The 16,412-nt window shown below is 29.9% G+C and overlaps 2 protein-coding genes across 3 annotated transcripts; one reads left to right on the forward strand and one right to left on the reverse strand.

Moving 5' to 3' along the window:
• Positions 1–3,640: 3,640 nt before the first annotated feature.
• On the reverse strand, positions 3,641–12,963 carry LOC112764611 (mitochondrial succinate-fumarate transporter 1). 2 transcript variants are annotated; one of them, XM_025810298.2, is made up of 3 exons: positions 12,824–12,963; positions 6,296–6,742; positions 3,641–4,466 (listed from the first exon to the last, which is right to left on the reverse strand). In XM_025810298.2, exons 2-3 carry the CDS (start codon positions 6,722–6,724, stop codon positions 3,930–3,932), a joined length of 966 nt encoding a protein of 321 aa, XP_025666083.1. In that variant the 5' UTR covers positions 6,725–6,742; positions 12,824–12,963; the 3' UTR covers positions 3,641–3,929. The 2 variants fall into 2 exon arrangements, with proteins under 2 accessions (XP_025666083.1, XP_025666081.1); XM_025810296.3 differs by lacking the exon at positions 12,824–12,963 and adding an exon at positions 7,034–9,019.
• Positions 12,964–13,240: 277 nt separating this feature from the next.
• Positions 13,241–14,303, forward strand: LOC112764612 (15.7 kDa heat shock protein, peroxisomal). The gene is made up of 2 exons (XM_025810299.2): positions 13,241–13,598; positions 13,853–14,303. The coding sequence occupies exons 1-2, from the start codon at positions 13,457–13,459 to the stop codon at positions 14,146–14,148; spliced, it is 438 nt and encodes a 145-aa protein (XP_025666084.1). The 5' UTR covers positions 13,241–13,456; the 3' UTR covers positions 14,149–14,303.
• The last annotated feature ends 2,109 nt before the right edge of the window (positions 14,304–16,412 follow it).

Here is a 16,412-nt window from a genome sequence, read left to right on the forward strand (position 1 = left end):
AAAAATATTTTATTAAACTTAACATATAATAATAATTATTATATTGTTAACTTTAATTTAGTATAAAATAAAAATAAATTAATTAATTAACTTAAAAAATAGTAATAAGTAAGTTCATGATATTAGCTAATTAATTAATAATTAAATTGAAACTTAATTCTCTAATTAAATATAACTTAAATTATTAGTACTTTTTTTAAAAAGTTATTTAAAATAAAAAAATATATCATTTATATATTAATATACTTTATTAATATAAATTATTAAAATATTCTTGATTATAGTAACTATTTTAATTTGGTTAACCACATAAAGATTATAATAAGTAAAGTTTACAATTAAATATGAGATAATAAAAAATAAAATAATTGTTTAAAAATATATATAAAACTATTATAAATTTTTTTATTATTTTAAATATTATTATTTGTGTATGAAATTATTTTTAATTATTTTAAAAATTATAATAAGTGATGTTTGTATAGACATCAGCATGTGTAGTTTTAATTTTTATCAATATATATAGATAGTTTTAATTTAAAATTTTAAATATATTTAAACTATTTTAGGTTGGTTGATGAGTAATTCATTCGTTTAAATAAGTATCAGAAATTCGAATTTAATTTCGTATGTGTAGTAACTCATTGGTCAATAGATCCTTAAATAGAACTTAAATTTACGACAGATTAGTTTTTAACTTATTGAGTATAGTGGGAAGTTAAAAAAGAATATATTTATACTAATATTTTATTTTATTTTTGTCTCTACGTACTGATAATTTTTTTTTAGATTCATTGTTAGAGAAAACCTATTAAACTAAAATATTATTAATCAATTTAAATTGTCAAGTGATTAGTTTATTTGTCTGCTTAATTAAATATAAAAAATTTGTGTTTTATTTTATATATACAATAATTTATTAATAATAATAAACTTTTAAATAAAATTTAACGACTAATTAATTTTTAATTTGACTGATTGGAAAATACGGTGTGAAATTACCAAAAAAAAAAAAAGTATCGTTCATGTACTATAGATAGAAGTCTTTTTCTTCCTTCATTATTTATTAGTAGTTTAATTCAATTCATTCCTCTCTTCATTACATTGCAATTAATGCTTACATCACTGTTTTCTACCACAGGAAGATTAACGTTTGACGTTATATATGCTGAGTTCTTAGTCAACTTAGATGTTACTGGCTGCTAGTTCTTTGTTTTTGTCACACTGTACAGGCTGCTATTCTTATATATTTATGGTATTTTTTAGTTCAGTAGATTAAAGATTAATTTATCATAAATTTAAATTTTATTTAAAAATTTATTTTTAATCAATAAATTATTACATATATAAGATAAAATTTAAATTTTTTATATTTATTTAAATAAACAAGTAAACTAATCACTTAAACCCAATTTAAATAAATTTATAAGTAATTTTTAACTTTTAATATAAGCGCTTATAGCAATAATATTTAGTATCATTTTTAAAACAAACTTGTGGTTTTTTTAAAAATTGTTATAAAAAAGTAAGAAAATGATTTTTTATAATAATTTTTTTTATTATTCTTCTTTTAAAATAAATATTTTTTATAACTAAAAAATTAAATATAAAATAATTTATTATAAATTATTTTAATATAAATTTTTATGTTTTAATTTCTTTTTAAAAAAACTTAATTTAAATTCTTTTTAATATGATTCGCTGGCTGCTAGGTGCTACTCTAAACACCACAAATTCTCAAAGCAGAACTAAGATAGTGGTACGAGAAATTTTCAAAAAGATTAATTTAATTTATTAATTAAATTTAAGATTAATTTACTCTTTTAATCTTATTAATTCATATTATTCACATATTATTCAAAAGTATTGTTGGTTACCTATACTTTTCCTTCACTTTAACGTGATGTACTTCATAAAAATCCTATGCATTGCATTTGCATGCATATATATTTTCTTCGAATTGTTGCAGTGTGACTTGTGTCAAAACATTGCATCCAATAATATTTTCAGACAATAATAAGTGCAACAATTCTAAATTCATTAGTCAGAAGAAACGCTAGCATCATATGTTCACTAGAGAAAACGATTGATTAGATACTCTAAAAGTCTTGCCAAACCCAAATGTATAGCTAAGATATTTCGGTTTATTATTTTCAAACACTAATTTATTAGAATGTATTTTACAACTGTGATAGATGTACACTAAAATTAATTATTTGTATAAAATATATATTACAATATAAAATATACATTAAAAATAAATTAATTAATATATATAGTTATATACAAATATATAATAATTAATTTTAGTGTATAAATAATATTTTTTATTTTTCTTTTGGCAGGGGTTGATCCCCCATCTTTTTCACCAAGCGTCTGGTTTATAAACTTATTCTTCATTTACATTAAATGTGTTTGGAATGGAAAATAGTCAAAACACCTACCAACTCATTGACCAGAAAAAGTAAATTATATATAAAAAAAAAATTCTTTTATATTAAAAGCTCCATGCATAGAATTTTAGCGGATAATAAACCTTTTCAAGTTTGAACCGGAGTTAAAAAAAAAAAAAAGTTAAAAATATTATGATCACTTTAACACACCATGTTCAAACTTTTCCCTCTTTCAGACGACCTGCTTTTGACATAACCTAAGTCGTAGATCCAAAAAAAAAAAATAAATAAATAAAATAAAGCAAAACAACTAAGTCAAACTTAAAGGAATTTAATGTTCTTTCATTCTAAACAAATATTTTTATGTATTATTAATTTAAATTAAATTGTATGAATAAAATTTAGATATAGTTTACACAAATAAAGTTAAATATAGTTTACCGAATTATTTTGTTTTATTTCTCTCTTTTAAAAAGATGAAAAGTAAAATAAAATTGGTGGCCGGTTCATTTCAAAATTCAAGAATTAGTTTTTGGTTGGCGAAAAAAATTGCATATGATGCAAAGAAATATGACTTAAATGTTTAAACAAAGCCTGCTTGGTGAAGGCTTATTTTTTGTTCTCGGTTTTTGACATATTTCCTCAATCCTTTGAAAATTTAGTTTTGATTTCTCCATCTAATGAGCTAACCCCACGTCAGTTAATCTCTAATGAGTCCATAATCCATATTGTTTTTGGGCATCATAATAGGAAAATAATGTTGAGGCCCAAAATAACACGATTTTTAGTTAATACCAAAAAAAAAAAACATTTTAACGCTATTTTTAGTTAAATACATTTTATTTTTATTTTTCACGGTATTTCCTAAACTGATCTGAACTCCAGTTAAAAGACCAATAGAATGTTGTATGTACAAGATGAAATTTGAAAACCCCCAAAATACAAAATTAATTAATAACAATTATAATTTTATGCTTGTACGTATCAAGATTCAAGAGTGTTTAGTATTGAAAGAAGATTGTAATGCTTTATTGCGGTGTTGGTGGAACATTTGGGCGAGTCCAATGTTTCCCGGTTCAAACAAACAGGCTGCAAAAGAGTGGCTTTGGTAAGAAATTAGCGGAAGCTAATAGTTCTCTTTTGGCGCTATTTATTTCATCGTCCACCACATTATTGAAAAGCTTCAGCTTCTTAAATGCTGCTTTTGATTTTAATACTGATAAACAATAGAAATACACTCCAGAAAATAGCATGAAAACTTTATTCCAGATTGCTACAACAACTTCGCATAAAATGACTTGCTAGCTAGTAGTGCAAGTATTTAGAAAATTGTTTCGGGCTAAAATTGCTAGTTATTCACTAAGCTTTATATGGACCCCAATCGTCCACTCATCAAATTCAATGGAATTAACTAAATAAGCCTTAGAGAAAGAGCACAAAAATGATTATTAACTCTATCCTTGCATTGAAATTGGCTTAAAAAACTAATGATTGCCAAAAAGAAAAAGGAAAAGAAAGAAAATATTAGTACATTACCTATAATTCTGCCACTTTGAGATGTCTCCTCTCATACAAACCAATTATTTGATCGGCCACTGTCCACATAATGGCCTGGCCAGGCGGGATCCTCATGAGCCGAGGCAGCAGACCTTTCCATAAGGCACGAAGTCCTTCCTCCGAATATATTGTTCTGATGGCATGAATCATACCCTTGTACTTCAGTTCGCCCCCCTCTCGGCTCTGAGCCATCAACCTTGTTTTCACCACATCAAAGGGACCAGTACAAATAGGGCCTGCGGTGCCAGCAAGAAACCCTGAAATCATAGACTGCCATGGTAGGAGTACTTTTCCATCTCCTTCATGTTTGCTCCATAAAAGTATATCAAAAGAATTTTTGGCAGTAAACATGGCAGCTTGATTTGTCCCATTACGCATTACAGTAGGAGCAGCCCCTGCCCAAAGCCCAAGAATGCCTTCCTCCCTCACAATCATTCGAGCACAATGCACGGGACCTTTGTATTTTAAAAGCTCCGGGCTTAGACCCCTCTGCTGCTGCAATCTAATCTTCACAACCTACAAAGACACGAAGACATATTATGAACATGAGAAACCACATGCCAAAGATGTTAGTGATGTCTTATGCTGAATAGCAACACCAATGTTAACTTTCTTTTCTTCTTGAAAAAAAAAGTGCCTTGTTACAATTACTTTAGGATAAAAAAATTCAAAAAAAAAAGTATCATTTAGTCATGCACTCATCATTGCAAGTTTGCAACACACAAAAACTATGATAGGAAGAATTAAAAGGAGGATGTGCAGGTTAGCAATTAGGCCTCGAATGAATAGTGCACTTATATCATTGGGCAAATGCACAGACAATATCTGCCGGTAGTTCATGCGAGAGCATGAGAAAGAGCTAGAGACAACAAGAAGTTAGCGAAAAACAAAAATGAGAGGGGAAAAGAGGGAAGGGTTCTCCGTGTTAGTAACATTTGAATTCTTTGATCTCTCTCATCAAGATACATACACACCCATCTCTATACATATCTGCAGCTTATTTTTTTAGTACTAGTACTATCATTGGTCTCAAAGGTTTGTAATCTTAAAAGCTTTTAACGACATTTTAGTAGTATGGGCCAGTTTGTAAGTGTATTGTGGATGCATTTTCAATTGGTTGAGTTGAGTATGTAATAGGTAGCATTGTGGGAATGCATCATAACATGCTACACCCAAGTAAATCAATGACATGATTTATTAGTTTGTACTATACACAAAATATATAAACTATCAAGGGTAAAGGCACAAACCTTCTTCCTGGCACTTACCCCAATTAATGGTCATTAGATTTTACAAATCTTAGCCATTAGTCAAGTTGACTTGGCATTTTAAAAAGAAATCTTTAAGAATTTCCATGCATCATGTATGATCTGACAGACCATTGACATTGTAAGAATTTACTCATTAAAATTCCAAGAACAACCAGTACAACTGACATTAAAGGAATGTTATCCAGCCATCCAATAGAATGTAGATACAAACTTGAAAATGTTTCTAACCAACAAAGGCTACTGTGTAAAACTATGAATTCCAAGACATAAAATCCTAAGTGTTCAACCAGGACCTTGCACTAAACAGTTTATCAACATGTCATTTGTAAACAACTAAACTTTAGTCCACTAGAAATTGAGCAGCTACATATTACAAGGCACGGGCAGATAATATGAGCATGAATATCTGATGAAATATAATTTGTAAATTGTAGTTCAGTGTATAGGGAATCCTCGGATAATCGAAATGACATTGATCAACTAATTCAACATAAAATTTAAGACTTCATGTTCAATCTGATTATAAATATAATTAAGCATAGTTATAGTACTAGGAACAATGGAATGTAGAGTTAATGTTTTAGAAGGCACAACGGGGACTCATATAATTAGGTACTTAGAGTAACGATAAGTCAAGATAGCAAACACAGAAACAGGAACAATATAAGAAGGGATCAGGTTATAATTTTGAACCATCAAGATCTAATTATTTAATAGCAAAGTATGCAAAGGAAAATATCTAGACAAAGTAATATATGCCTATAAAGAGCCCTATTATAAAAGCTAAATAAGTTGTCTCCTCAAATTCTTAACATCTAGAAAGAACCTAAGCACTAAATGCTGTTGATCCACACCACAAGTACTTAAACAAATATCAAAAAGTGAAAATGCAGAAACTAGTACCGGTTGCTAGCAAGAAAATCTTAGAAGTTGTTTATATGATTTTCCCTTCATGAAGTCATACTTATTAACTCTGGTTCCTATGCTACTTAATCATAGTCCAATATGCATAAACAAGCATAATTACTTAATGACATTGACAATTACACATCAAAGAACATAAAATTCTCAAACCTCAAAAGGCGTGACAATAGCAAGAGCCTCAAGCACCCCAGCACCAAAGCCAGAAAGCAGCCTACCCTGGTTGCTGATCTTCCCGCTCTTGGGGTCCTTAAACACGGACTGAAACACCGCGTTGGATCCCATCCGTAATGCATACTTCAAGGTCAAGTGAGTGGCGAAAGGCGTCAAGCCCTTCCACAGGGCACGCACGCCTTCAGTCCGGGCAATGGTGGTGCCGCAATGTGCTATCCCCTTGTAGTTCCCTGACCTATCAAGCTGCAACCGGGTCTTGATCACATCAATTGGCTGCAAGCAAGAAGCCTCCACAATCCCTCCAAGGGAGCCAGAGATTGCTTTCATGTAAGGTGGAATTGCTGCCTTTAGAGCTGAATTTGGGTTACCCTGTGTTTGTGCTTTTGCACCACCATCCTCTTGCTTCATCACTAATCAAACTTTGCTCTGCAAATTTGGATTAACCTTGTTTTATATTCAAACCAACTTACAAAAATTGCCACCAACAATGAAATGTATACATTGATGACTTAATCTTTTCTTTTTCATTTTTCAATTAAAAATTTCTACTTTAATTTATTTCATCATGGCAATGTCAGTGAACAAGTAAAGATAATCAAAATGATTATATAAGCTAGTAACATTAACATGCGAAAAAAGAATGCACAAATTAAATAATAGAAAAACTGAGAATTAAAATAAAGAAGAAAAAAGAAGCAGTGGGGGAGCTTTGAGTACCTTCAAGTGCAGCCGGTTCGACCGGCGAGGCTGCAAAGAAGGTTGCGACCGAGGGGCGGCGGCGGAGGCGGAGGAAGCTTCGCCCGCGGTGGCTGCGTCTTCTACGCTTCTCTCTCTGTCTCTCTTGAGAATCCCTCTTTCCTTTGGTGTTTATAGATTTTAGAATTAGAATAAAATTAACCAAAATCAATTTTTGTGTTTCTTCCTTTTTGTTTTTCGTCAGAGGAATTGATGTTGGGGGAGTGAGGCGCAGGGTGAGGGACCCAAATACAGAATCTTGCTCGTCTCATTTGTTTATTTTGTTATTTGAGAAAGAAAATAAAAAATTGGGGATTTTGTCACGCACATGCAGAATCAGAATTTTTTATTGGTTTAATTATTTTATTGGTGTTTATAATTTCACCAATTTTTTTATTAAGTTCTTATATTTTTTAATTGAATTCTTATATTATTTTAATTTTATAATTAAATTTTTAATATAAAAAATAGAGCTAATTGAATATTTTTTTGTAAATTAAATATATTTATAATTAAAAATTTAAGTAAATTTTTTATTGTATGTATTTTGAGAAAAATATTTGATTAATTTTAATAATTTTAATATAAAAAAATTAATTATAAAATTAAAAATAATGTAAGAATTTAATTAAAAAACATAAAAATTTAATTAAAAATTTAGACTATAAAAATAATTAAACTATTTTATTTTTATTTGAAGAAGGAAGAGACTGAAGCACCTGTTCACGGATTTTGATTCCGATTTATTTATTATTGTAATAACATAAGTGACTTATTATGTAAAAATCTCTTTATTTAAAAATAGTAATTAAAAAATATTAGACTGTTGCTGTCTTGGTACTCTTTCAATTATAATAACTGACTTTATTTTTAATATTATTTAACATAATATGTATGTATATCGTAATTATTATCTTTTATAAAATTATTTTCATGATGTGAGTAGAATAAAAAAAAAGTAATAATGATTGAAAGCCAGGAGGGTCTTTGATTGAGTTTACTTTGAGAAATTCTTATTTACTTTATATAAAAAATTTAATTGTTTAATATTACTTTTTATATATTATGTTTATTTTTCTTAAATTTTTCCATTTTTTTTATTTTAATAAGATTATTTTATGGAGTAAAAATTACTCCATAAAATATATACAAATGTCTCTTGATAAGAACTAAATAGATGAGTTTCAACTAATTTGAATCTTAGTTATTTTCAAGGTTCAGAAAATCAGACCGGTCATCAAACCGTTCTAGTAAATGGTTTACTGGTTTATTAGTCTAACCAGTCCAACCGGTGGTTCAACTGAAAAAATTGTTTTAGAATAAAAATAATCAAGGTCCTAAAAATCGGACCAGACCGGCCAGTTTGACCGATTTAACCGTGAACCGACGATGCAAGCGGTCCGGTCCTCCTCCACTTTTAACATGGCCTGGGAAAACCCCCAAAAAATTCAGATAAATTGGAAATAGCATTAAAGCCCCAAAAGACAGGGTGCCCACGGGGCAGCACCAATCGCAAGATGTGAAAAAACATCTTGCTTGTGCCTCACTCAGAATAAGGGGAAGGAAGATAGGGCATCCGATTCAAAATCCATTCTTCCAATCACAACAACGGACCTTGATGAAAACAATGCAAACGGAAGACTAGCTATCGAACTTAAAGACAAGAAAGGAATCGAGCTAGAATGGCTTAAAATTGACTTCTATCGAGAGATACTTTTTTCTTTATATGCAGCTGTTAGTATCAATTGATGGCCGATATCGACCATCGCACGAGCAGAGTGGCCATCTCATTCAGCACTATCTCAACATACATAAGCCCAGCAGACGTAGGCTTCTCATGGGTGATCGCTTTCCGCGAAAAAGAACCCGACCCGGTTACCACTCGAGAACACCCCCCCTTTTCTTCCCCCATTCACTCATCTCACTTCTCATTCTCACTCGAGAACCCTAGCATTTCCAAATCCCAGCCCAGTAGCCACCGCCGTCGCCGGGGTCCTCAGGTCGTCATCGCCACCGCCGTCGCATGGAGTCTTCACCCAATCATTCATCTCAGTCTCACTCCACACGTGAACGGTGAACCACTGAACCCTAGCTTCCCAGCCCAACCCAGTAGCCGTCCATCGTCCCCACTGGGCTACGAAGCTAGGGTTCAGTGGTTCACCGTTCACGTGTGGAATGAGACCGAGATGAATGACTGGGGGAAGACTCCAGGCGACGGCGGTGGCGATGACGACTTGAGGACCCCGGCGACGGCGGTGGCTACTGGGCTGGGATTTGGGAATGCTAGGGTTCTCGAGTGAGACTGAGAAGTGAGATGAGTGAATGGGGGAAGAAAGGGGGGTTCTCGAGTGGTAACCGGGTCGGGTTCTTTTTTTTTTACAACTAAAAACGGCGTCGTTTCATTGTTTTAGAAAAATAGGCCGGTCACCGGTCCGACCCAACCGGCCAGTTTTCAACCGGTTCATCAGTTTTCTTTCGATTTTCTCTCCAGCGGTTATTAGAGGAGGACCAGACCGCTTGCTTCGTCGGTTCGCGATTAAACCGATCAAACCGGCCAGTCCAATCCGATTTTTAGAACCTTGCATAAAACACTCCCACTCCTCTCATTTATTCATTTTCTTCTCATTTCTCTTTTTTTTTAAGACAAATTGTATTTGTCCATTTCCTAGGTCCTATAAATCTAAATAAAATAAGTCGTCACTTGATTATTATAAACTTAAAGGAGGTAAAGAAGGAGAAAAGAAGAATTCTTCTTTCATTCCAGATATTGATACTGATGATTTCGTTCTTGCAATCAAATTCAAATAGTCGTCAACGTCTTGATTCCTACTTTCAACGAGTCTCTCTTAGTTGTATCAACTTGTAAAACTCTCTTTCCTTCACTAAAAAAGAAGAAGCAGAAATAATCTCAACGTTTAAAAATATTTTATTAGATAAAAAAAAGATTGGTGCTAAGATAATCAAAATTCGTACCAATGTACAAGATCGAAAGAATCACACTCATTTGAACTGTTAATTAGTTCATTTGAACTTATTTACTGTAACTTGTGAAAGTATATTAAAAGCATCAAACCATGACAATAAAAAGATAGTCAGAACTTAATATTAACGACTTAATAGGAGAAATGGAAGATAACTTTTATAGTTATCTTCTTAACACTAAACGTCCATCTTCAGTCAACCTTCTAGCTCGTACTCCTTCTTACATCATGAATCTAGCCGTGTAGAAAACCTTATAGTTATCTTCTATTCCCCTATTAAATCATCAATATTAAGCTCAATCAGCCTTTTATCTTCATCATTAAATGTTTTTTATATGCTCTCACAAGCTACCATAAATGTTTAAGTAGTACAAGTGTCTATTTAAAAATAAATTAAGATAAATTTTTAATTAAAAAAAATCATGAACTAATTAAAAAAATAAGTAGTTAAAATTACAGTGATTTCCTTGATGTTGTATATTGGAAAGAATTTTAATTCTTTTAGCATCATTCTTTCTTCTGATACAATCAAACATATTTCTAAATGTTGAGACTTTTTTGCTCTGACAAAAGAAAATTTTACAAGCTAATGCAATTAAGAGAAACTCGTTAAAAATAGGAACAAAGACTTAATGATTATTTGAATTTGATTACAATAACGAAATTATGACAATATCTATATGGAAATAAAGAAGACTTCTTCCTTTCACCCGTCTTACCCTCTTCCAAATCTAATGATAACCAAGATGCAACCTATCTTATTTAGATTTTTAAAACCGAAGAAATAAACAAATGCAGCTCTGTTTTATAAAAAAAATTAGGAGGAATGGAAGAAAAAATATGAGCAAGAGGAGTGGGAGTGCTTTATGTACCACTGTTTATGAACACAAATTTTATATATATACATATTCCGTGTCTTGTAAAATTTTAAAATTTGGGTCGGTATATCAAATGTCCGTGCATCATAGATAACCATATTTATAATTCATAAACTTTTTTTGAACAAAAAAACTATAATTTTAACTAATTTTGATCATTGATTCTTTTTAATTTTGTTTTGTGTTTAAATAATTGAATAATTAAAAATCTAAAATAAAAATAATTTGTTTTTATAAAAATTTATTTTAACGAATCACTCCAACAAATTCCATAGACTTCTTTTTTTAAAGAGGTCAGACTTAGGCTTTTATAATACCTGAATATAACGGGCCAAACTCAACCAAATCTAAAATGAACCGAGTCACGAGTTTCCGTTGAATAATCCGGTATCCCTACTTATAAGGAGATAACTTAAGTTGCATACTTGTTCTTTTTCTTTTGTAAGGTTCAAGGTTTTTTTAATTTAAACGCGGCATTTTTTTATGTTATGCGTCTATAAAAAAGACATCAAGTTCATCTAAGCCAAATGCGAGGTTATCCAGAACCAAAAAAAGCCTTCAAATCAAAAGAATTTGTACCATAAAAACTAACACAATAGCAGCTAAAAGTTAAAACAATGAACAGAGAATAACTGAACCATTAAAACAAAAATAATAGAAAAATTATACTAAATTAACAAATTATAAGCCCACAACAACACCAATTAAAAATTAAAACAGTAACAACGCCAATAGGAACAACTGAAAGTTACACACCAACAATTAAATCACAATAACACAATAAAATGTAACTCAGCAGCAACCAACTTTTTTAAAGATTAACAAGATTATCAAGGACAGTTCTTTTTAACTAAGATTAACAAAGTTTTTAAAATAATTTGTAAAGTAAAACTTAACAGTGTTAGAGCCCCCGTTTTTTTTTATTATGAAAAGTCACGATCTATCATTTTAAAAAAAACTTTTAATTTATCAAAAAGTTAATTTGTAGCTTTAAAAAAAAGTAGAAATACATGACTTCTCTACTTCTCCATTAGTCATTCTACCGCTTACTTAAAAAAAATTAATTTCAAAATATAAAATACTGACCCTTCACTACCATTTTTACGCAAGGTCTGCTAGAAGCACTGCCCTTTTACCATCATTCCACCATCATTCTCACGCAATGTTTCAAACCTCACAATTTTCATGTAACGATTCATCTGACGGAAGTATTGATCCTCCACCACCATTTTCAGACAATATTTCTAAACAACCTACTACATATATTCCTTCTAAGTATATTTTTTTTATCATTTTATCACTCTATTTTTTATTATTTATTATTAAATTTGTATTTAACTGTGGTATAAAATTTTAGTTTTAATTTTATTTTTTTATATGTGATTTTATAGTTTACTATTATTTTCATAGTTAACTATAGAAGTTCTTGACCTCAATAAAAGAAAAGAGAGTTCTAATAGGAATAAAAAAAATAAAAAATAGCAACAAAATATACATTAACACACATTTTATATTTATTTTTTATTTTCACCTACCATATCATACACAATATTAATGATTAGGTCATGTAAAATCAACATTCAATATTAAAAAGTATTTGTTTTCATCGTTATTTTAATATTCATTCTTTTCTGCAAAAAAAATTATTTTTTGAATTATTTATCCAAAAACTACTACTTTAAAATAAGTATTTTTATAACTAAAAATACATACACAAAATAACTTATGCTTTAAATTCTTTTTTCAAAAAAACTTATCTAACTTATTTATCCAAACTAAGCCTTAGTCAACCAAAAACAAACAAGAATAAGCAGTGAATCAGTATCAATTTATCATCAAGCAGTAACAGAACCAAGAACAAGCAAGAACAAACCAGTGACAGAGTTAAAATTCTAGTGCATCCGAGGCATTACCTTCGGCGAGGGTAGGGAGCAGAGATTTGAGGGAGATCAACAGACGACAGGAAGCTGGCGAGCTGGCGTTGGGCGAACGAGGGGAGGGCCTTCGAGGCTCGAGCACGACGAACCAGGAGGATTGGCAAACGACCACCACGAACCAAGTGGCGATGGTGAGATGAGCGGCGGCGCTATGGTTGCTAGGGTTTTCAAGGAAGAGTGGACGGAACTATGGAGGCTAATGGTTTCTGCGTGGGACAGAAAGGGAGGAGAGAAAGAGACTGGTCTCTGGTATTTAATTTTTTTGTGGAGGACGGTATTGAATAGTTTGAAGACCAACCATCCATTGGGCCCATAACTTCACTAAGAACAAATTACAAGGCCCAAAAAAAGAACGGACTAGTGTTGGAAAACCAATTTGCACTTCATCACTTTCCTTCAGGAAGAACCCAGAACCATGATGTTTCATAAAAAACCAAGAATCATAGAACATTCTGGAGTGTCTCTGATCACAAACTCTTATCCAAAGGACAACAAATTTATTATTTATATATATATACATATATATATTATAGTATTCAGCCATTGTTAATATCTGAAGTTGGTATCACAAGATTTCATAAGAACTTGATAAATTTTTCTGCTTTATCAATGGGTGATGGTATATTCGGATACCCTTTTAGACGATTCTTCTTGGGTCATCCTCCTATTTTCAGAGAATGGTCTGGTTCAACTGCACTCTTGGATTGGCTTGAATCCCCCACTTCCCACATCTTTAAACTCAATGTTCCAGGTAAATAAAACTATACCCAACTCAATCACTTATAAACTTGACTTATAACTTCATCCAATAAGGTGTTTATCAATTGTCTCAAGTCTTGTATGATTGAATAAACTAAGTCCTGTTCTAATCTCAAGTAGATTACAATAAAAATTTTCTTTTCTATTGATTTAGCTTTAGATCAATGTTATTAGAATCTTTTGTTAATAATAAATTGGTTAATTGATTATGATTTGTGTATGTGTGGGATCATAATAATAATATAGGATTCAGCAAGGATGAGATAAAGGTGCAAATTGAGGATGGGAATGTTCTTCACATCAAAGGTGAAGGTGGGAAAGAGGAGAATCAAGCAAAAGAGAAAGACACTGTTTGGCATGTTGCTGAGAGGGGGACAACTGGAAAAAGTGATTTCACAAGGGCAATTGAGTTACCAGAGAATGTGAAGATTGATCAAATTAAGGCTCATGTTGAGAATGGTGTGCTCACTGTTGTTGTGCCTAAAGATGCATCACCTAAATCCCCTAAAGTTCGTAACATTAACATTACTAGCAAGCTCTGAAGTCTAAGATCATTTTGGAAAAAAATTGTTAAGGTCAATAATAAGAATTCAAAGAACAAAAAATGAAAAGAAGAAAAAAGATGTATCCTGTGATGTAAGATGTTTGATATAAGAAAAAACGATTGCGTGGTTAATTAAAGAGTTTCTTTATCTTACTCTTACTCTTAGATTTATGTGAACCGTGTGTAACTTTTATAAATTACTTAACAGTTGCCACCAAAATTTTAGAACTAATTCCTCAATTTCATTTTTGTCTTATGTGTAGTTTTAAGTAAAGGCGGCAAGCGGATTAGTCTGTCCTCCTAAAAATTTGTCATTTAACGGGCTAGTACGTTCTCCTTCACCTAATAGAGCGGTTTCGAAATTTTTTTCCGTTCCATTAACGGCAGGCTAGGTCTGTTAATTTTTTTTATTAATTTTTTATTGTTATTAATAAATTATTAAATATTAAATAATATATATAATTTTATAATTATTTTAATAAATTTATAATTTTAAATATATAATAAACATAATTACCAGCTAAATTTTTTAAAACAAAATAATAAAACTAACATTGTAAAAAATAAAATAAACGTTGTTTTAAATATCTTTAAGTTTTTTATCAATCAAACATAAAATATAATTCAAATTATAATTTAGAATATTTTTCAATTATTATTTTCAATTACAAAAATAATGACGGACCCGTCGAAAAAATTCGTCTTGCCGAAATCCGCCAAATTCCGTAGATTGAGTGGTGCGGACGATTTTAAATTTAGTTCAACCTATTTTTTGGTGAGTTAGACAGTTCAATTTGACAGATTTCGACCTGTTTGTTAGTTTTAAGTAGTTCATAAAAATATATTTTAGATTTATTTTTACTTTTTTTAATATGGGAATAACACCGGTCAGAATTTATTTGTATTCCTTAAATAAATGTTACAGAATTGCACAAATGTAAACTTGAAGTGTATACTAAGTACTAACACATGGACATATGAACATTTGAGTAGGGTGAAATCCATGGAACAAAAAGAACCAATTTTGATAAATTCTTTTTTAGAAAAGCGAGTATTCTCTGTATTAAAATGTTTAAAACCTCACTGTAATTCGTATATACCAAAATATACTTATGAAAAATATAATTATAATAAATTGTATATCTATAAAAATGTACGATTTGGAGCTGTCAAAATGTGCTAACAAAACTGTAACGGTAGAAGTAATTCGTCCCATTAAGAAATTTTGTCTCCATTAAAATAAATCACATGGTTAAAATGATTTTATGGTATATACACCTATAACGCTTTCCTATTTAATTAGCCAACGCGTGTATGTTAAATTGTAGAAATGAGGTATAAAGTTTATAAAAATTGGATTTTGATTACTTATAAGTAGTGGTAGAAATGGGTTGAACCGAATCAAGCTAGTAATAAGTAGAAGTAGAAATAGGTTGAGTCGAGTTTTAGTTTTGATGAATCTAGTTTATGTTGTAACTAAATACTAAATAAATAATTCAAGCTTACGTCTATTACTTTTCATAGGTTTTTTTTTTTTTCAGGTTTAAGTCCAATTTATTTAAAACCTGACAAGTCTATAAGTTTATTTGAAAAAAATTATAACTCAAAACAATAAATTTAAAAATTTTAAATTGACATAAATATATTTCAAAATTTATAATTCATAATTTATAAAGTATAATTTATTTTTATATCAATCTTTAGTCACATATTATAACTATATTTATAATTTATAATTTTTTTTTTGAACAAAAATATCATAATCTTAACTAATCTTGACCATTGATTTTTTTTTTAATTTTATTTTATATTTAATATAAGTGAATAATTGAAAGTCTAAACTAAGAATAATTTATTTTTACAAAAAAATTATTTTCACGAGCTGATTCAATGAATTTCATAAATTTTTTAAAGTCTATGTTCTGATCTTTTTAACTAATATGCTTTACAAAAAGTTTAAGTCTGACTTATTTAATAAAACAAATTGAGGTGAGTCAAGTCTAAAATAAATTGTACCACGAATTTTTGTTAGGTAGTCTGACCCACTTTTACCTCTACTTACAAAAAAATAACTTATAAATTAAATACTTGTTCCTTTTCTTTAGTAAGGGTTAAGGATTTTTTCAATTTAAATACTGCTTTTAGAAAGATAATTAATATAGAATTTTCTAACATATAATTATAACGAATTATACATCTATAAAAATATAATTTCTATTTTATATATATATAATTATAAAATAATTTATATTTTTAAATTAT

Source organism: Arachis hypogaea, chromosome 17, assembly GCF_003086295.3.
Source record: "Arachis hypogaea cultivar Tifrunner chromosome 17, arahy.Tifrunner.gnm2.J5K5, whole genome shotgun sequence".
NCBI lineage: Eukaryota > Viridiplantae > Streptophyta > Magnoliopsida > Fabales > Fabaceae > Arachis > Arachis hypogaea.

Bases quoted from the DNA above. Each gene is read 5' to 3' on its own strand.
- LOC112764611 (XM_025810298.2), bottom strand. From the start codon at position 6,724: ATGAAGCAAGAGGATGGTGGTGCAAAAGCACAAACACAGGGTAACCCA. The intron at 4,467-6,295 runs GTTTGAGAATTT...GTGTCTTTGTAG, and splicing joins CTATTGTCACGCCTTTTGAG to GTTGTGAAGATTAGATTGCA.
- LOC112764612 (XM_025810299.2), top strand. From the start codon at position 13,457: ATGGGTGATGGTATATTCGGATACCCTTTTAGACGATTCTTCTTGGGT. The intron at 13,599-13,852 runs GTAAATAAAACT...ATAATAATATAG, and splicing joins CTTTAAACTCAATGTTCCAG to GATTCAGCAAGGATGAGATA.